Source organism: Rhinopithecus roxellana, chromosome 19, assembly GCF_007565055.1.
Source record: "Rhinopithecus roxellana isolate Shanxi Qingling chromosome 19, ASM756505v1, whole genome shotgun sequence".
NCBI classification, from domain to species: domain Eukaryota; kingdom Metazoa; phylum Chordata; class Mammalia; order Primates; family Cercopithecidae; genus Rhinopithecus; species Rhinopithecus roxellana.
Window position 1 is genome coordinate 79,963,543 of NC_044567.1, and position 16,251 is coordinate 79,979,793.

Here is a 16,251-nt window from a genome sequence, read left to right on the forward strand (position 1 = left end):
GAGGTGTTCAAGTAAATGGTAGGAAACAGGTTAGAGGCCTGTTTTCCACATTTGGAACCTCAAAGGTACTGTAACCAAGTGCCACTCAAGCTATGATAGAGAATCTCTCAGTTCTAACTTGTTAGTGGGAGAAGAATATGATTTTTTTGTTGCTTCTGGCCAAATGATTCTAGTCAATCAGTCTGACGAGTGGTAGTGCCTGGGCTGCTACCCACAACCAACTCACCCGTCCTGTCGACTCTTCATTGTTCATGCTTGAGAAATCAGTTACCTCCTTATGCCATGGAGGGCCTGACCACAGTGCATGCCCACCAATGGGAAGACGTGCCCACACCAGTGGCAGGATATGCCACCACCATCATGGACCAACCACCCAACGCCTCCTATCCAAAGGCAGATTCCAGCGAGCGCTTGCTCTCTGTTGCCGGGACTTCTCCCAGCTCCAAAACCGCCTTAGTCTGATCTAATAATATACCTTTTTAACTGGGTGGCTCATAAGCAACAGAAGTTTACTTCTCACAGTTATGGAGGCTGGAGACTCCGAGATCAGGGCACAGGAAAACTCAGTGGCTAGAGAGGGCCCATTTTCCGATAGCCCCACGTCCTCACATGGTGGAAGGGCAAACCAGCTCCCTCGGGCTTCTCTTACAAGGACACTGATCCTCTTCATGGAGGCTCTGCCCTCCTGGTCTAATCACCTCCCAAAGGCCCCTCCTCTTAATGCCATTGCCTTGGCGGTTAGGATTTCAAACACAAATTGGGGGCAGGAGGCACAAACATTCAGACCACAGCACAGAGCTCTTCCCATCCCTAGCCAAAGCAGGAATGACCCGGAGGAAGCCTGCTGTCCCTTTGCACACAGGTTCTGAAAGTGCGTGGGGAGAGGACGATCCCTCGGTCCCTGCGGAACCAGGCTCTTGAAGCATACAACAGAGGTTCTCTACCCAGGGCCTCCCCTAGAATGTCATAAAAGCTGCAGTGTTGTATTAAAGAGGTGCATGGCTTAAAGAGAAAGGAGAATGCCCAGCCCAGAGTGTTTTAGGATGTGCCTGTTATCCAAAGTTAAAGCCTGTGTATGTCAGGAGTGTCACTTGGGAGCTACACTTCCCAGCCCCCTCTCCTGCGGCAGCCGGAGCCTGCCTGGGCCCCTTCTGAAATGGCCTCCTGTGCCCACATGATAGCCCCTAGCAATGCCAGTTCTGATTCCTCCCAGGGTCCCATGCCAGCTGACCCAGCAGTGCCTGTAACGTGTCCCACCCTTGCCAGGGCTTGTGTGCCTGCATGGTTTTAGAGGCTCCAAGTTAGAGCCCCTAAACCCAGAACCTTGCCTTATTGCTAGACAGCTTGACCGCCCCCGGAATGTCACGTGGGAAGGGCGCTCGGTAAATCCTGTTCCGGAAGCAATCTGTCACTCCACCAGTTTCCCAATCAACATTTGCCGAGGAGTTCTGGCTCCCGGTGCAGAACTGACTTGTGGCGACGTGAGGGAACTGGCAGCTTCTTAGACCCAAGTTCTCCCTCGCAGCATCGTCAGAAGAGGCCCAAAGTAGAGATGCAAACAAACCTCAAGAACAGTGTGTTCTTCCCGGTAACGTGACCGGGAAAATGTGAGCCAGAGGAAACTTGAGAGCTCCGTGGTACAGCTGAGCTGGTGGGGTGAGGGTTTTTTCCCTTTTTCTATCTGGTCCAGCCCATCGGCCACTGGAGATGCTCCTGAACTGAGGAACCAAGCTGTTAGAAGGGTACTTTCTCAGCAGGACCAGCCCTGAACTCTGGAAAAACGCAGCTAGAATAACGAGGAAGCAGAGGGGCCTCTCCCACACCAGGCTTGCCCCAACAGGTCAGCCTGCTTGTGGCCCAGCGCTACTGTGCACATGTTCATTTAAAATCCGTATTTCCGAGGCAGCCGTTGCATAATTAAAGAATAGCCCTGTGGATATCCTATGGCGCTCCCTGTTTGCACTTGCTCCTGGGTGGGGCTAAGGTGTGGGAACGGCTGGGGAAGCCTGAACAAGGTGGGGTTGGCCAATTGCAACAGGTCACCGCCAGATGAGATGCCCTGAAGAGGAGGCTGTGAGTCAGGTTTGTCCAGGAGTGCCAACTGCTGCACCAGAAAAGCCGGGAGAAAAGAAGCAGGCATAAGGTGCACATGAGAGGTGCTGGTTTCTGAAGGTTCTGCTAAGAGAGGAGAAGGTGGATTCACACACTTCTCCCCCCACCCCGCCCCCAGCCCAGAACCCCTTCCTTGCTTTAGCACAAGGTCAGAGTTCAGAGGCTCAAATCAAAGCAGAAGGAACCTAAGGGAAGTAGAGCTTTCTCTTCTGTGTCACTTTCTCCTCAAACAACTCACTGTGTTGCAAATCTGGCCCACAGCCTATTCTTCTTCTTTTTTTTTTTTTTTTTTTTTTGAGACTGAGTCTCACTCTGTCGCCCAGGCTGGAGCACGGTGGCGCGATCTCAACTCTCTGAAACCTCTGCCTCCTGGGTTGAAGCAATTCTCCTGCCTCAGACTCCTGAGTAGCTGGGACTACAGGCACCCACCACTACACCCAGCTAATTTGTATTTTAATAGAGACAGGTTTTCACCGTGTTGCCCAAGTTGGTCTCGAGCTCCTGAGCTCAGGCAATCCGCCCACCTTGGCCTCCCAAAGTGCAAGGATTACAGGCATGAGCCACTGTGCCTGGCCTATTTTTTAAATAAAGTTTTATTGGAACACAGCTGCGTTCATTTGTTCACATATTGTCTGTGTCTGCTTTCGCTTCACAGTAGGCCTGAATAGTGGCAGTAGAGACTAAGTGACCTGCAAAGCCTAAACGACTGATGATCTGGCTCTTTTTAGAAAAGGTTTGCTATCTCCTATTCCACACAAATAGGTGAACCTGAATGCAGAGGTCACCTTGTGGGGACCACACAGAGGTTAATGCCCAGGCCCCTGAGGCAGGACTGAGTTGCACTCCTGACTCCATCCCTTACTAAACATCCAACCTTGAGCAGGTTTGTTAACATCTCTCTGCCTTGGTTTTGTCATCTGGAAAGTGGGCATCTGAGTCATTATTTCACAGGAGTACTGTGAGTATTAAGTGAGTGGGTGTATTAAAGCACGTGGAAACCTGTCAGTAAAGTCCTCTTTGTTAATTCAGATATAACTCACAGGTCATAATATTCACCCTTAAAACACGTACAGTGTAGTGGTTTTCAGTATATTCACAAGATTGTGCAGCCACCACCACTGTCCAACCCAGAACATTTTCATCACTCCCAAGAAGAAATTCCTCAGTAGTACTTGTAGTAGGATGAATAATAACCACCCAAAGACATCAGATCTTAATCCCTGGAATCTATGAATGTGCCCTTAATCTGGAAAAGGGGTCTTTGCAAATGTGATAAAGTTAAGCATGTTGAGGTGGGGAAATTATTGTGGATGATTTGGATGGGCCCTAAATGTAATCACATGTGTATCCTTAGAGAGGCATAGAGAGAAATTATAGGTACAGAGAAGAAGGTGATGTGGCCACAAGCCAAGTCATGCCTGCTGCCACTGGAAGCTGGAAGAGGCCTGGAGTGGATTTTCCTCTAGAGGGCCCTGTGGAGCCCCTGATTTTGGCCTGGTGATGTGGCTATTGGACTCCTGAGCTCCAGAGCTGCGAGACAATACATTTCTGTTGTCTTAACCAGGAAGTTTGTGATACTTTGTTCCAGCAGCCACAGGAAACTGAGGATACCTATTGCGAAGATTATTATTGATGTCATCCTGCTAGCAGAAAGCAGGCCAGAGCTAGAGTTAAGTCCTGGGATCTGAACTGGGGTAGTATGAGCTTTAGCATACTCCACTTAGTGGTGGAGAAGCCTACTTCAGCCAATAGTCATTCATCTGGCAGGGACCAAACATTTTCAGAACCCACAACTTTTCCCCACACCACTTATTTTTTGGTTTCCTCCTGCATAGGGTTAAACAGTCCTTGCTGCCTGGGAAAAAAAAAAAAAAAGGACAGTCCCAGCCACCCAACAGGCTTCTCGCAGTATGCACACCATTGTCATTGGGAACATTACTGTAGGGAAATGAACACTGTTTTAGATACATTTATGCTATTTTGTGGAGTGTCATTTTTCCTTGGTTTCAATATTTGTTTTGTGGCCTTAAAAATCTCTACATCAGTGCAAATTTACCCAGCTCCTTTTCACACCCACTGCAATCTTCTTTTCCCTCTATGCTTTCCATGTTTGTCCTAGAATTGGTAACTGCAGCAGAGAGAGAGAGAGAGAGAACCCACTAAAGCACCATTTCCTCTTTGGTGGCATGGTTGCTGGGTACTCACTGACTACGTGGTCACTGGATACATCACGGTCTTCGCTGGTTCAGTCACTGGCCTGTTGGTTCTTAGGCAGATGTCAGCACATTCCAGCTATAGTGGCTGGAACACCCCAGTGTACTAAGAGGTTTATTGGTTTTAGAATTACATCCCTGAAGCTACTATACTCACACCTTTAAATCAGGTGCACCACCTTTAAACCCTTCACTAAGTTGAAGGCACCAAAGCACAGACATAGCTGCGCAGGCTTTGCCTACCTTCCCACCACCCCTATAGGCACACCCAGGGCTCAGTACAGCACTGCAAGGTGTGTGTTCACTTTTCCCTCTGTGCTCTTTGGCCACCCATCCTTCTAGTGGAAGAGTGTTTCCTTTCCTCCTCATTTTCCTGAGCAACCTTCTCTTCCATCCCCTCCCAGCTGAGGCTGACTTCACCACCTCTTCTCTGGGACTTTGTCTTGCTCAAGTCATTTCTATACAACAGCAAGCAAAAGTGGAGTTTTGTACAATCACTAGTTCGCCCCAGCTTGGCTACTCACTGGCTTTGTGTAGTGGACAGGTGATTTCACCTCTCTCTACCTAAAGGCCCTATCTGCAAATGGGCTTGATAATAGCATCTTTTTACATGAAATTAAATTATGGATCTAAAGTCCTTTGAGAGAACATTCTGGGTATCTAATAATTATCAAAATAATGAATTCTCTGGGTTTGAAGTCATTTTTTATTCCTCAAAGACAAGGCTCATGGGTTTGGGAAGCGTCCCTCACTCCATGGCCTGGTGTTGAATGACATGAAGTTCTTTCGACCACAGACACTACATCTTGCCTGTTTCCAGCACTTGTCTGCCCTTCCACCAACATCTTTGCATTCACATTTCTTTTGCTGTTGGTAACTTCAAACAAAGAAGAGTTTGTTTGTTTGTTTTTCCTGCAGTGTCAGAGAACATTTTTGCTCATGCCTGGTGTGGAGTAGGATTGGAGAATTTTGTTTACTCTTGCTATTGCTGTGAGGCAGGGGTGGAGGTGGGAGGTGTCACTGGTTCAGCACACACTGAACAATCCTGACTTTTGCAGTAATTCTGTTTTGAGCCTTTGTCCTTGTTCTTGGCTTTTAAGTAGAAGCCAGGAACAAGGGTGCTCTTAGACGGGGGAGAAAAAGCAATAAAAACAGAGAATTATTTCCTAAAGCAAAACAGATCATTTGAAGGGCCATGTTGTCCTTAAATCTGGAGACACTTGACTTTTGTACATTACTAAACAATGTCTCCATATAGACATGAACCCTCTGATGGGCGGGGTCACTGCGGGTCAGTCCTGACAACTCTGGTCCGCAGGCAACAGGGATACAGCTGTGTCCTCAACAAAGCTTTTGGTGTATGTGCCCATGGGTGAATCCTTCAGAACCTCTGCATGACTGTGACCTTACTTTGACCCATTGCCCAGCTGGAGCACCCTCAGAGTGAGATTAAAAATCCACAGTAGGGGAATGGGGTGGGAAAGGGGCACACACTGGGTGGGTTCCGCAGTGTTGCCACCAATCTAGCTTTTATGTAAGGTGATGAGTCATGGGTATTTATCATTCCACCCCATCATTTATGCTACATATATTCTCCAGATTAAGAAACCACCTGGAGGGGCTGGGTGCGGTGGCTCAGGCCTGTAATCCCAGCACTTTGGGAGGCCAAGGCGAGTGGATCACTTGAGGTCAGGAGTTTGAGACCAGCCTGGCCAACATGGCGAAACCCCATCTCTACTGAAAATACAAAAGTTAGCCAGGTGTGGTGGCGGGTGCTTGTAGTCCCAGCTACTCTAGAGGCTGACGCAGGAGAATCGCTTGAACCCAGGAGGTGGAGGTTGCAGTGAGCCAAGATCGCACCACTGCCTTCCAGCCTGGGCAGCAGAGTGAGACTCCATCTCAAAAAACAGAAGGAAAACATCTGGACCATTCTCTGAATAGATCAAGGATTGCATTGAGTTATTTTTTTTTAATTGCAAATTATTTTGGAATTTGCAACACCAGGTATTTGGAACACCTAGTTGCTGACTGTTTCACTGTAGCCTAATGGGGTCTGTTACCCTGAGGAAACAGCCCTGCTTCTGGGGTCAGAGAGAACTGAATGATGGTGGGGGTAGTGGTGGTGATGGCAATGATGATAAAGATAGCGAATGCTTCTTTAACACTACCATTAGTAATAATAGCAAATACATAACACTTCCTTTGTCCTGGGTTATCTTCTAAATTCTTTGCGTATATCAATTCACTTAGTTTCACAACAGCCCTATGGGATGGGCACTGTTATTGTCCCTGTTTTACAGATGAACAAACTGCAAAGTTGGGTAATTTATCCAAAGCCATCCAGCTAATACGTGGCAGGCAGAGATTTGACCCTAGCTACCCTAAGTGATGCTGCCCCTGAGAAGTCATCCACCACCTGGCTTTCAAGCAGAGACAGCCTGGCTTTCCCCAGTGCGCCATCAGATGTGCATCCCTCACTCAGGTGCCTGGAAGCCTTTGTGGGCACACCTTGCTTCTCCCAGAGAAAGCATGGGGGTCACTCCTGCCTGGCTTCCTGCCTAGGTCCACATCTCCACTTTTCATCAAGCAGGCTCTTGGCAAAATCACTGACTTCATCGCCTAGCCTGCACTGTGCCATGTACTGTGGTGCCCCTGTGGCTTCAATTCTCCAATCCGGCTAGGGCGGCCCAGTCCTCTGAGCTGATGAGACAGCCCATCTGCCTGTATCCCCACCCCATTCCTCAACATTGACTTAAAACTCTACAACTCTCATGTCCTGGGCTGCTGAGCCACCTGCATCAGGGATCACTGGGTAGGTGGTTCTCAGTCTTCATCATCTCATTTGAATGAGCTTTATCCAGAAATGATAGGTTCCATGATCAGGAAATGATATAACCTTCTAACCCAGGCTGTTTTTTCTCAGTGCCAGGCTTGATAGCTGATCATTTCAGAGCAGCCATCTGAAGCCAAAAATATGGGAATATAATTAGTATTCTATATTTCTATTAAAGTTCTGGAATTACAGAACAGACTTTCTATTCTGAAATGGCCAGTACCGTGGCACAGATGTATTTCCTCAGCAGATGTCTCCTCCGCATAAAGGCTGCAGAACTGCTAATGAGCTGTGATAGAAAACCATTCTTCCCGCGTTCCCTGCCATTTGGGTAGACCTCGGGCAGCAGTCAGTGCTTCTGCAGCTGAATGAGCAAGGGAAGTGTGTTGTTTCTATACTGTTGGGTTTAGAGACCTATCTTTTGGAACTTGAGTTGGCATGATCTTTAAAAAAAAAATCTCATTTTCAATATTATATGTATCAAAGTAGTGTGATTTGTGTGTGTGTGTGTTTCCTTATCTTAATTCTGTGGGTCGAAACAAGTTGGTTCTTGCAGAAAGTGAAAGACATGAAATGAGCCGTGGGACCGGTGCCGGGTCTGTTCTTCTTGGACCCAGTACTGCTGTTAGGCTGTGGAATATTCCACTTCCTTAATAACCTCGGAATTGGCATTCCCTCCAACTGTGCTTCCCAAGTGTGGGATGGGGCCACTGATGGGTGTGACTTCTGGTTGCACTTGAGGTGATTTCTGAAGGTACTGTACGGATGTTAAAAAATCTTAAATTACATGATGAGTTAGTTATTCCCAATTTTCTTTCCATCTCAGTTGAAGCAGCAAAGACTTCTGGGGCTGGAATATCCTTAAAACTCTAGCACTTGTTAATTTCCCCTTCGTAGCTAAGAGACTGAAGATCTCAGGCAACTGGATCCAGCTAGAAATGAATAACATCGATTTTCGTTGTGTTTACTTTTCTGGTTACCTTCCATTTATGGCAAACAATCTTGGTTTTCTGTTTCCTGTAGTGATACATTTCCTTTTTAAATGGGGGATATTAAAAAGGGAGCCAATTTAAAGAAAAACGTGAATAATAGTCGAAGTCTTCAAATGATGTCGGTGTGTTAGGCCAGGGAGCACACGCGGAGAGCGAGTGCTGAGCGCAGTGAAGAGTGCTGGCTGTACCTGAGACTCCTCTGGGGAGCTTCACCATCCTGATGCTTGGGCCTCAGCCCAGTCCAAATAGATCTGACTCTCTGAGGGCGCGGCCCAGGGATCAGTGTTTGACTAAAACATCCCAGGTGTTTCCAGGGTATAGCTGAGGTTGAGAACGTCTGCCCACCTATCCTGTGGCAGCGTCCCCACTCTCTGACTCCACATCTTTTTTTGACGGGTAGGGGGGATAGAGTCTCACTGTGTCGCCCAGGCTGGAGTGCAGTGGCACGATCTCGGCTCACTGCAGCCTCCGCCTCCTGGGTTCAAGCGATTCTCGTGCCTCAATCTCCTATCTGGGATTACAGGTGCCCACCAGCACACCGGCTCCTTTTTGTATTTTTAGTAGAAATGCGGTCTCACCATGTTGGCCAGACTCCCAACATCATGTGATCACAATGATGTTGGTCTCAAACTCCCAACATCATGTGATCTACCCACCTCAGCCTCCCAAAGTGTTGGGATATGATTTCACTTCTCGATCACGTCTTTCCCTTGTTTCTCTCTTCTGTCTCTAGCCCTTATTCTCATCTGCTTCCCCACTTCAATTTTCCTCTTATTTTCTCTTTCCTAGCTTCCCCTCTTCCAGCTTCCTTACAACTACTCCTGTGAGTAATGCCCCCTAGCATTGTCTCTTAGCCTGACGTTCTTGAAACCATACAGTTGCAACCCTGTTAGAACATTGCCACACTGTACTGTTTTCCCTGGCATTTGCTTGCCACTCCGTAAGCTGTCAGTGCAGTTTCTGCGCATCTAAGGCTTGTCGATTTTGTTCTCCACCAGTAACTTGTATTAAGAGCAATTATGATCATCGCTATTATGCTCTCACCGTGTGCCTATCACTGCTCTAAGCACTTTATGTGTATGAGCCTACATAATCCTGACTGGAAGGAGATATAATTTTCCAGATGAGGAAACTTAGGGAGATAAAATAGCTTGTCCACAGCCACAGAGTGGCAGAGCCAGAATGCAAACGCAGGCAACCTTGCCCCAGATCCTATACTCTGAGATGGGACCCCAAGTTAGTTGCTCATAATCCTGATTCAGGTGTCCTGGCATGCCATGAGTCACACATCACACAGGCTGTTCTCTGCTGTGATAAGAAATTGAAATTTGGACCCACTACCTGCTTCAATGACATTTGGAATTGATAACTCTTTTTATTTTCAACTTATTTTATTTCAACTTAAATGATAGTATCTCAGTAGGAAGCTCACAGCTTTAAACCCCATCAAGATTTTAACTCATCACCATTCAGAAGAGATCCTTCTTAAATGATTTTTTGTGTGTGTTGTCTGTCAGGAATATAAATTGAAAATACAAAAGCCGGCACCCGCAATAATTCTGCAACTGGCAGGAGGCAACGCAGGACCTCTTGGTGGCCTTGATAAGGGTCTTCTTTGGCTTGTCCAGGATGTGACCTTCTGCAGCCTCCAGTGTTAGACATTCCAGGGCATTTTCTGCCTTTTAAAAAGCATCTGATTCTTATTCTGGTGTTTAATCAGAGAGACACCGCTGGCCTCTTTCCATTCCTCATGGGAGAGCTCCAGTTTTGTGCTCATCTTTGGTGATACTCAGGGTTGATGTTTTAGTGGGCGAGACCTTCTGCATTGGATTAAAACCTTTCACATGAGCTTGATGAATTCTCCAGCGACCAAGTCCCCTGGGGGCCTCCAGCCCTATAGATTTCAGCATGATAAGAGTGGAAACGAGTCCATCGTGCCTAGGTGTAGTGAGCACTCACATCGTGGATTTTTTTTCTTTTTTTTCATTTTCCAAGCCCCTAACCATGTAAGGTGTTTTATCAACATTATTTTATTTGATTCTCCCAACAATTATATACCACTGGAATTATGCCCCTCTTCATTTTTCTAGATGAAGAAACGTAGGCTCAGAGACAAAGCTTCCCAGTGCTCAGGGTTACATGGTGAAGGAGGCAGAGTTTGCACGTACACCTGCTGAGCCACAGAGACCATGCCTGTGTGTTTTATTTATGTGCTATCTGCTCCCCGAGATGAATGAGGTTCGATATTTTCTTAGGAGAAGAAATACTTGGAAGGCACAAATGGGGTACGAGAAACATATGTTCAACTTCTCTGTGGCTAGCAGGCCTGAGCCAGCCCCCTCCCCCTCTGTATTTGAATATAGTCCCATCTGTTACCCACCTGTGTAAGGCTGCCAGGTAAGGACAATGTAAGGCTGTTGGCTGGCAGGAGGCAGCACACAGTAGGTCCACAGACTAGTAAAGGCAGTGTCTGTCTCTGACTTCTGATCTTAGGGCTGTACTTCCCTCATTTGTGTCCAAAGACCCAACATCTTTTGGATTCTCCCCCCGCCCCCTCCCCATCTAACCCTGCCCACTGACAACTCCAGTGCCTTCTTCTAAAGTTCTTTTGTAATTCTTAATAATTAAACTATGCTGATAAAGTATGCTAATTGCCTAGATCTGTGGTTCTGCAACATTTATGGACATCAGAATCACCCGGAGGCTTGGTAAACACAGACCATTGGACTCCACCCCAGAGTTCTGATTCAGGAGATGATGCCAGTGCCGCCGGTCCAGGGACCACACTGTGGGAACCACTGGACCAAGGAGCCTGGTCTCAGTTATACGTGTGTTGATGGTGTCTGACCAGTTGCATATCTGGTAGTTCAGCCTCACTGGGAAAGATGCCATGGGAAGATAATGAGGAAGGCATTTGGGGTAGGAGGCTCAGGCCTTTGTCCCTTCATCATAGCAGTAGATAATTACCTTTTACGTTGATGTGCAGTGGCGTTAGACAGCTTCTCACGGTTGTGAACCTCTGCCAGCTCTTAAATCTCCGAGCCTGTTTTCTTCTGTGGACGAAATGGCCTTTCCTTCTAATTATTTTTGATTCCCATATAAGGTTTCTCACGCTAGGATTGCATTGGAAGCACCTGGAGGTCTTGTTAAAGTGAGGATTCTGAGTTATTAAGTCTGAGGTGGGACCCAAGGTTCTGCATATCTGATGAGCTCCCAGGTGATGTAGATGTTGCTGGTCCATGGACCAGCACCGGGCAGCAGTTCTGAGTTACAGCTGTATACAGCAATGGTGCTTGCCCCTGCTGCCCAGGAGAATCACCCAAGGAGCTTTTACAAATGAATATTTGAGCCACATTCCTTGGAGATTCTAGTTTAATTCTGGGGATTAGAATTTTTAACTCCCCCATTCCCCAGCTCCCTTGTGATTCCAGTGTACAGGCAGAGTTGGAAGCCATTGGCCTTCACCCACAAAAAGGGACAACACCTTCTGGGAGGTCAGGTGCATGTGCGGCACCATGGACCAGGTCGGGCTGGTTGCTTCCATGCGGGGAGGGTGCCCCATTACTCCGGGGGTGCTGCAGAGGTCACCTGGGAATCTTGTTAAATAACGGATTCTGCTTCGGCAGGTTTGGGGTGGGATCTGCATTTCTAATAGATATCTGAGTGTTGCTGATGCTGCCAGTCCAGGCTGGTGCTGAGTCCCAAGACCCGCCCACAAGGGCCCTCACGATGCCTATTATCTCTGCCAGTGGTGGCAGTGGGTAGTTTTTCTCACGTCGAGCGTTAGAAGCTTTTGGCTTCCTACCGTCTCTCTCCTTAAACGCCATCCTGACTTCTCTTTTACTCAGCTTGGTGTTGGCACAAGACACTGGGCAATACAGGTCCGTTCTCTTTTTGTAATGTTTTCTTCCTTCTCTCTTCACAGTACGAGATGCAAAAAATCTAATCCCTATGGATCCAAACGGGCTTTCAGATCCTTATGTGAAGCTGAAACTTATTCCTGATCCCAAGAATGAAAGCAAACAAAAAACCAAAACCATCCGCTCCACACTAAATCCCCAGTGGAATGAGTCCTTTACATTGTAAGTGGTCTCTCCTTGATCAAATCTCGTTCCTATACACCATGCAGTTGCCCACCTCATTATTTGAGGTAATGAAGTAGGTTCATTATAAACGTCTTTAAACACGTCTTTAGTCCTAAGACCTCCTCAGGCTGCCATTAGGGAAGTAGCTATTAGCACCTGTTTGATAGTAATTTGATTTACCAAGAGTTGCATAATTCTGGCCTCAAATTATTATCATTATCTAACCTGGATAAACAATTCTATGTAAGGTATTAAAGATGATGTAAAAATGTATCTGGTGTGTCCACCTCTCGATGGACTTAGGTTCTTTTGAGAGTTAGGGGAGGGCATAAGACAAGGATTTAAATAATTTTTAGACCACAGAATGAGTGAGTAATATAGGAAGTGTTATTGCCACTGAAATGGCAAGATCATTCTTGCCTTCAAAGAGAGAAGACTTCCTGGAAAAGGTGACACTTAAAGCCAGCCTGGGAGGGTTGCCAGGATTTCAGAGGTAGAGATGGTAGAAGGGGAACAAGGAAGGAGGGAATAAATAAGTCAGGAAGACTGAGTACAGCTGAGCAAAAGCAAGAGGTCCCCTTTGTAGACTAGTATACAGGAAGCAGTTTTTCTATGGACAACCAGAAAGGTAGCTGTCTATTCTAGAGGTACCAGCAAGCTCTGCTCTATAAAGGGTCAGATAGTATATATTTTAGGCCTTGTGGGTCATTATAGCCTCTGTTGCACCTATACAACTTTCTAGTGTCAAAGCAGCCATAGGCAATATGTAAACAAATAGCCATGGCTGGGTTCTAATAAAACTTTATTTATAAAAATAGACAGTGGGCTAGATTTGGCCCATGGGTCATAGTTTGTTAACTCCTCCTGTAGCACTTTGGTTGCCAGCATAAGGGGTTGGTATTTTACTGGACCAGGAAGAGAATCAAATATACTATTTCTCTATCTCAGGCTCAAATCATGTACAGGTGGTATCTCCCAAGAAACCATGATCAAAATAACCTAGTGTTTGCATGTGTGTGTGTGTGTGTCTTGTAGCAAATTGAAACCTTCAGACAAAGACCGACGACTGTCTGTAGAAATCTGGGACTGGGATCGAACAACAAGGAATGACTTCATGGGATCCCTTTCCTTTGGGGTTTCGGAGCTAATGAAGATGCCAGCCAGTGGATGGTATGGAAGCCACTGAGGTTGAATATGTCTCAAAGCATCAGACCATTTAGACAGTTAGGTTTCAGTCTCTGAAATGTCAGTTGAGACCAGACTTGGTGCCTCATGCCTATAATCCCAGCACTTCAAGAGGCCGAGGCAGGTGGATTGCTTGAGCCCTGAAGTTTGAGACCAGCCTGAGCAACATGGAGAAACCCCATCTCTACAAAATATACAAAAATTAGCCAGGTGTGGTGGTATAACCTGTAGTCCCAGCTACTCGGGAGGCTGAGGCTTGAGGATTGCTTGAGCCCAGGAGGTTGAGGCTGCAGTAAGCTGTGATTCACCACTGCCCTCCAACCTGGGCAACAGAGCTACCCTGTCTGAAAAATGTAAAAATTTAAAAAAGTGAAATGTCTACTTCTCTGGCTGTAGCCTCTCCATAGGATGCATTTCACAAAACAGCTTGACTAGGGGTTCAGGAGAAGGCTTGCTAAACTTGCGGTGGTAACTCTTTTTCTCCTGTCTTTGAAAGGTACAAGTTGCTTAACCAAGAAGAAGGTGAGTACTACAATGTACCCATTCCAGAAGGGGACGAAGAAGGAAACATGGAACTCAGGCAGAAATTCGAGGTGAGGATAACAAAATGCCTGGAAACACCTTTCCTTTAGAAAGCCTGACTTCAGGAACAGCCGAGATAGTGTGATCACATTTTTGAAAGGCAAAAAAGTAATCTAAATGTTAATGATCTTTTTCTTTATTTAAAAACATAAATGTTGTTCACTCCCTTTCCTTTGCAAGCTGTTGACTTTTTATGACTCTTATCACTTAGAAAATGGAAACTGGAAATATCCCAGAAATGAGAGCATGGTTGATTTTTGCATAAGAGATCGAGTTGTGCATCACTGGGGAGAGAAGCAGGCCCTGAGGGGCAGGATTGTTCTTACAAAGGAGGACTTGTGCTCTTCTGAAAAGGAGGAAGTCATTTTGGCCTTTCCTTGGGAGCTCATTTGTGTGGAATCAGGCTATCATCTGAGACTTTTTTTTTTTCCTACAGAAAGTACAAGGTTCCTAATTTTGTTCTGAAAGACCAGCTTAAACAAATATGCCTTTGTGTGTGATCCTTTTTTATCTATGCTCCAGGTGTTCAGCAAAGGCCACCTCCTTCTCTTCTTCCTCTTGGTATTTGTGTTTGCCTCTGTCCCGGATTCCCTGGTCTTTTTTCTTCTCCTCCTCTGCTCCTTACTTCTCTTTTTCTTCTCCTCTCTCTCCCTTCTCCTCTCTCTCCCTTCTCCTCTTCATTACCAGACATCTCAGCTTTTAGTAAACAGTTCTTTTCTCTAAGTACCTTCCTTATGTTTTAAAGTCACAACTTCTAATATTTTTCTGCTTCTCTCATCACCCTTCATTTTGGCTGTTCGAGGGACTCGTAGAGTAGCCTTTGCAGTCTGTGTAACTGGTTAATTCCTTTGTGAATCTTTCTCTTCTTCAGATTCATTAGAATTCCCCGGAATTTCCCCCACTCTAGAGCAATACACATGCACACGCACACATGTGTATAGATGCTGAACTGTTACTGAAATGTTGACACTAATGGGATGCTGTTGCTCCTGTTTTCCTTCTTCTGTTGTTCTCTAAGAAACAGATCTGGGGGGTAGGGAAGAGTGGTCTTGGGAGGATAATAAACCTCCTACATGCACCCCGCAAAAGAAACATAGGTCTTACCCAGAGAGAATGAATCCCAAAGGATGTAAAACATGCAGTTGTTCCAATTACTTTGTTAAACTGATGTTTGGTTAAAGTCTATGTTCGTGGCAAAGTCTGTGTTCGTGGCAGGGGCTCTTTGGTTAGATGTCCTTGAGAGCACGAATGAGTGAAATGATTCACAGATAATAAATGGCAGTGAACAGCAGGCCTCAGGATTGAGGCAGTAGGGAGTGGTGGAGACTGGGGTAAGCTGGTAAGCTTGAGCCGTCTGCAGGTGGCAGCTACTGCTACCCTGCCCAATTTGATGTTTCTCACATGCAAGTCCAGGCCTGTGTTGCCAAATCTTCCTTCTTCAAGAGAAGACAGAAATCCAGGTTTTTATGTGATACATTCTGATTTATCTTAATGTTGGCAGAGTTCTAATGTTAAAACTTAGAACCAGGCCGGGTGCGGTGGCTCACTCCTATAATCCCAGTACTTTGGGAGGTTGAGGCAGGCAGATCACTTGAGGTCAGGAGTTCAAGACTGGCCAACATGTCGAAACCCGATCTCTACTAAAAATACAAAAATTAGCTGGGTTTGGTGGCATGCGCTCGTACTCCCAGCTACTCCAGAGGCTGAGGCATGAGAATTGCTTAAACCTGGGAGGCGGAAGTTGCAGTGAGCCAAGTTCATGCCACTGCACTCCAGCCTGGGCAACAGAGCAAGACTCTGTCTCAAAAAAAAAAAAAAAAAATTTAGAACTGTCCAGATGTGGTAGCTCACACCTATAGTCCCAACACTTTGGGAGGCCAAGGCAGGCAGATTGCTTAAGCTCACAAGTTTGAAACCAGCCTGGGCAATGTGGCGAAACCCAGCCTCTACGAAAAATGCAAAAACTAGCAGGGTGTGGTGGCATGTGCCCATAATCCCAACTACTCGGTGGCTGAGGCATGAGAATCACTTGAACACGGGAGGCAGAAGTTGCAGTGAGCCAAGATCACACCACTGCACTCCAGCCTGGGCAACAGAGTGAGACCCTGACTCAAGAAAACAAACAAAATCTTAGACCTCTGTAGGTCAAATATGCATCTATTGCTTTAGACACCAGTAGGATCCAACCAGTCAAAACCAGCTGGCAGCCTCTGCTCTTCAAAAATAGAGGAGAGAAAAAATAATTTTAA

The 16,251-nt window shown here is 46.3% G+C and overlaps 1 protein-coding gene across 2 annotated transcripts in view; it reads left to right on the top strand.

Annotated features, from left to right (window-relative positions):
- PRKCA (protein kinase C alpha) overlaps positions 1-16,251 on the top strand; it is a 518,814-nt gene that overhangs the window by 385,318 nt on the left and 117,245 nt on the right. For both annotated transcript variants that reach the window (XM_010379985.2, XM_030922986.1), the window contains 3 exons: positions 12,076-12,232; positions 13,271-13,405; positions 13,917-14,013. In XM_010379985.2, the coding sequence (XP_010378287.1) occupies positions 12,076-12,232; positions 13,271-13,405; positions 13,917-14,013 (389 nt within the window). The remainder of the gene's footprint in view (positions 1-12,075; positions 12,233-13,270; positions 13,406-13,916; positions 14,014-16,251) is intronic.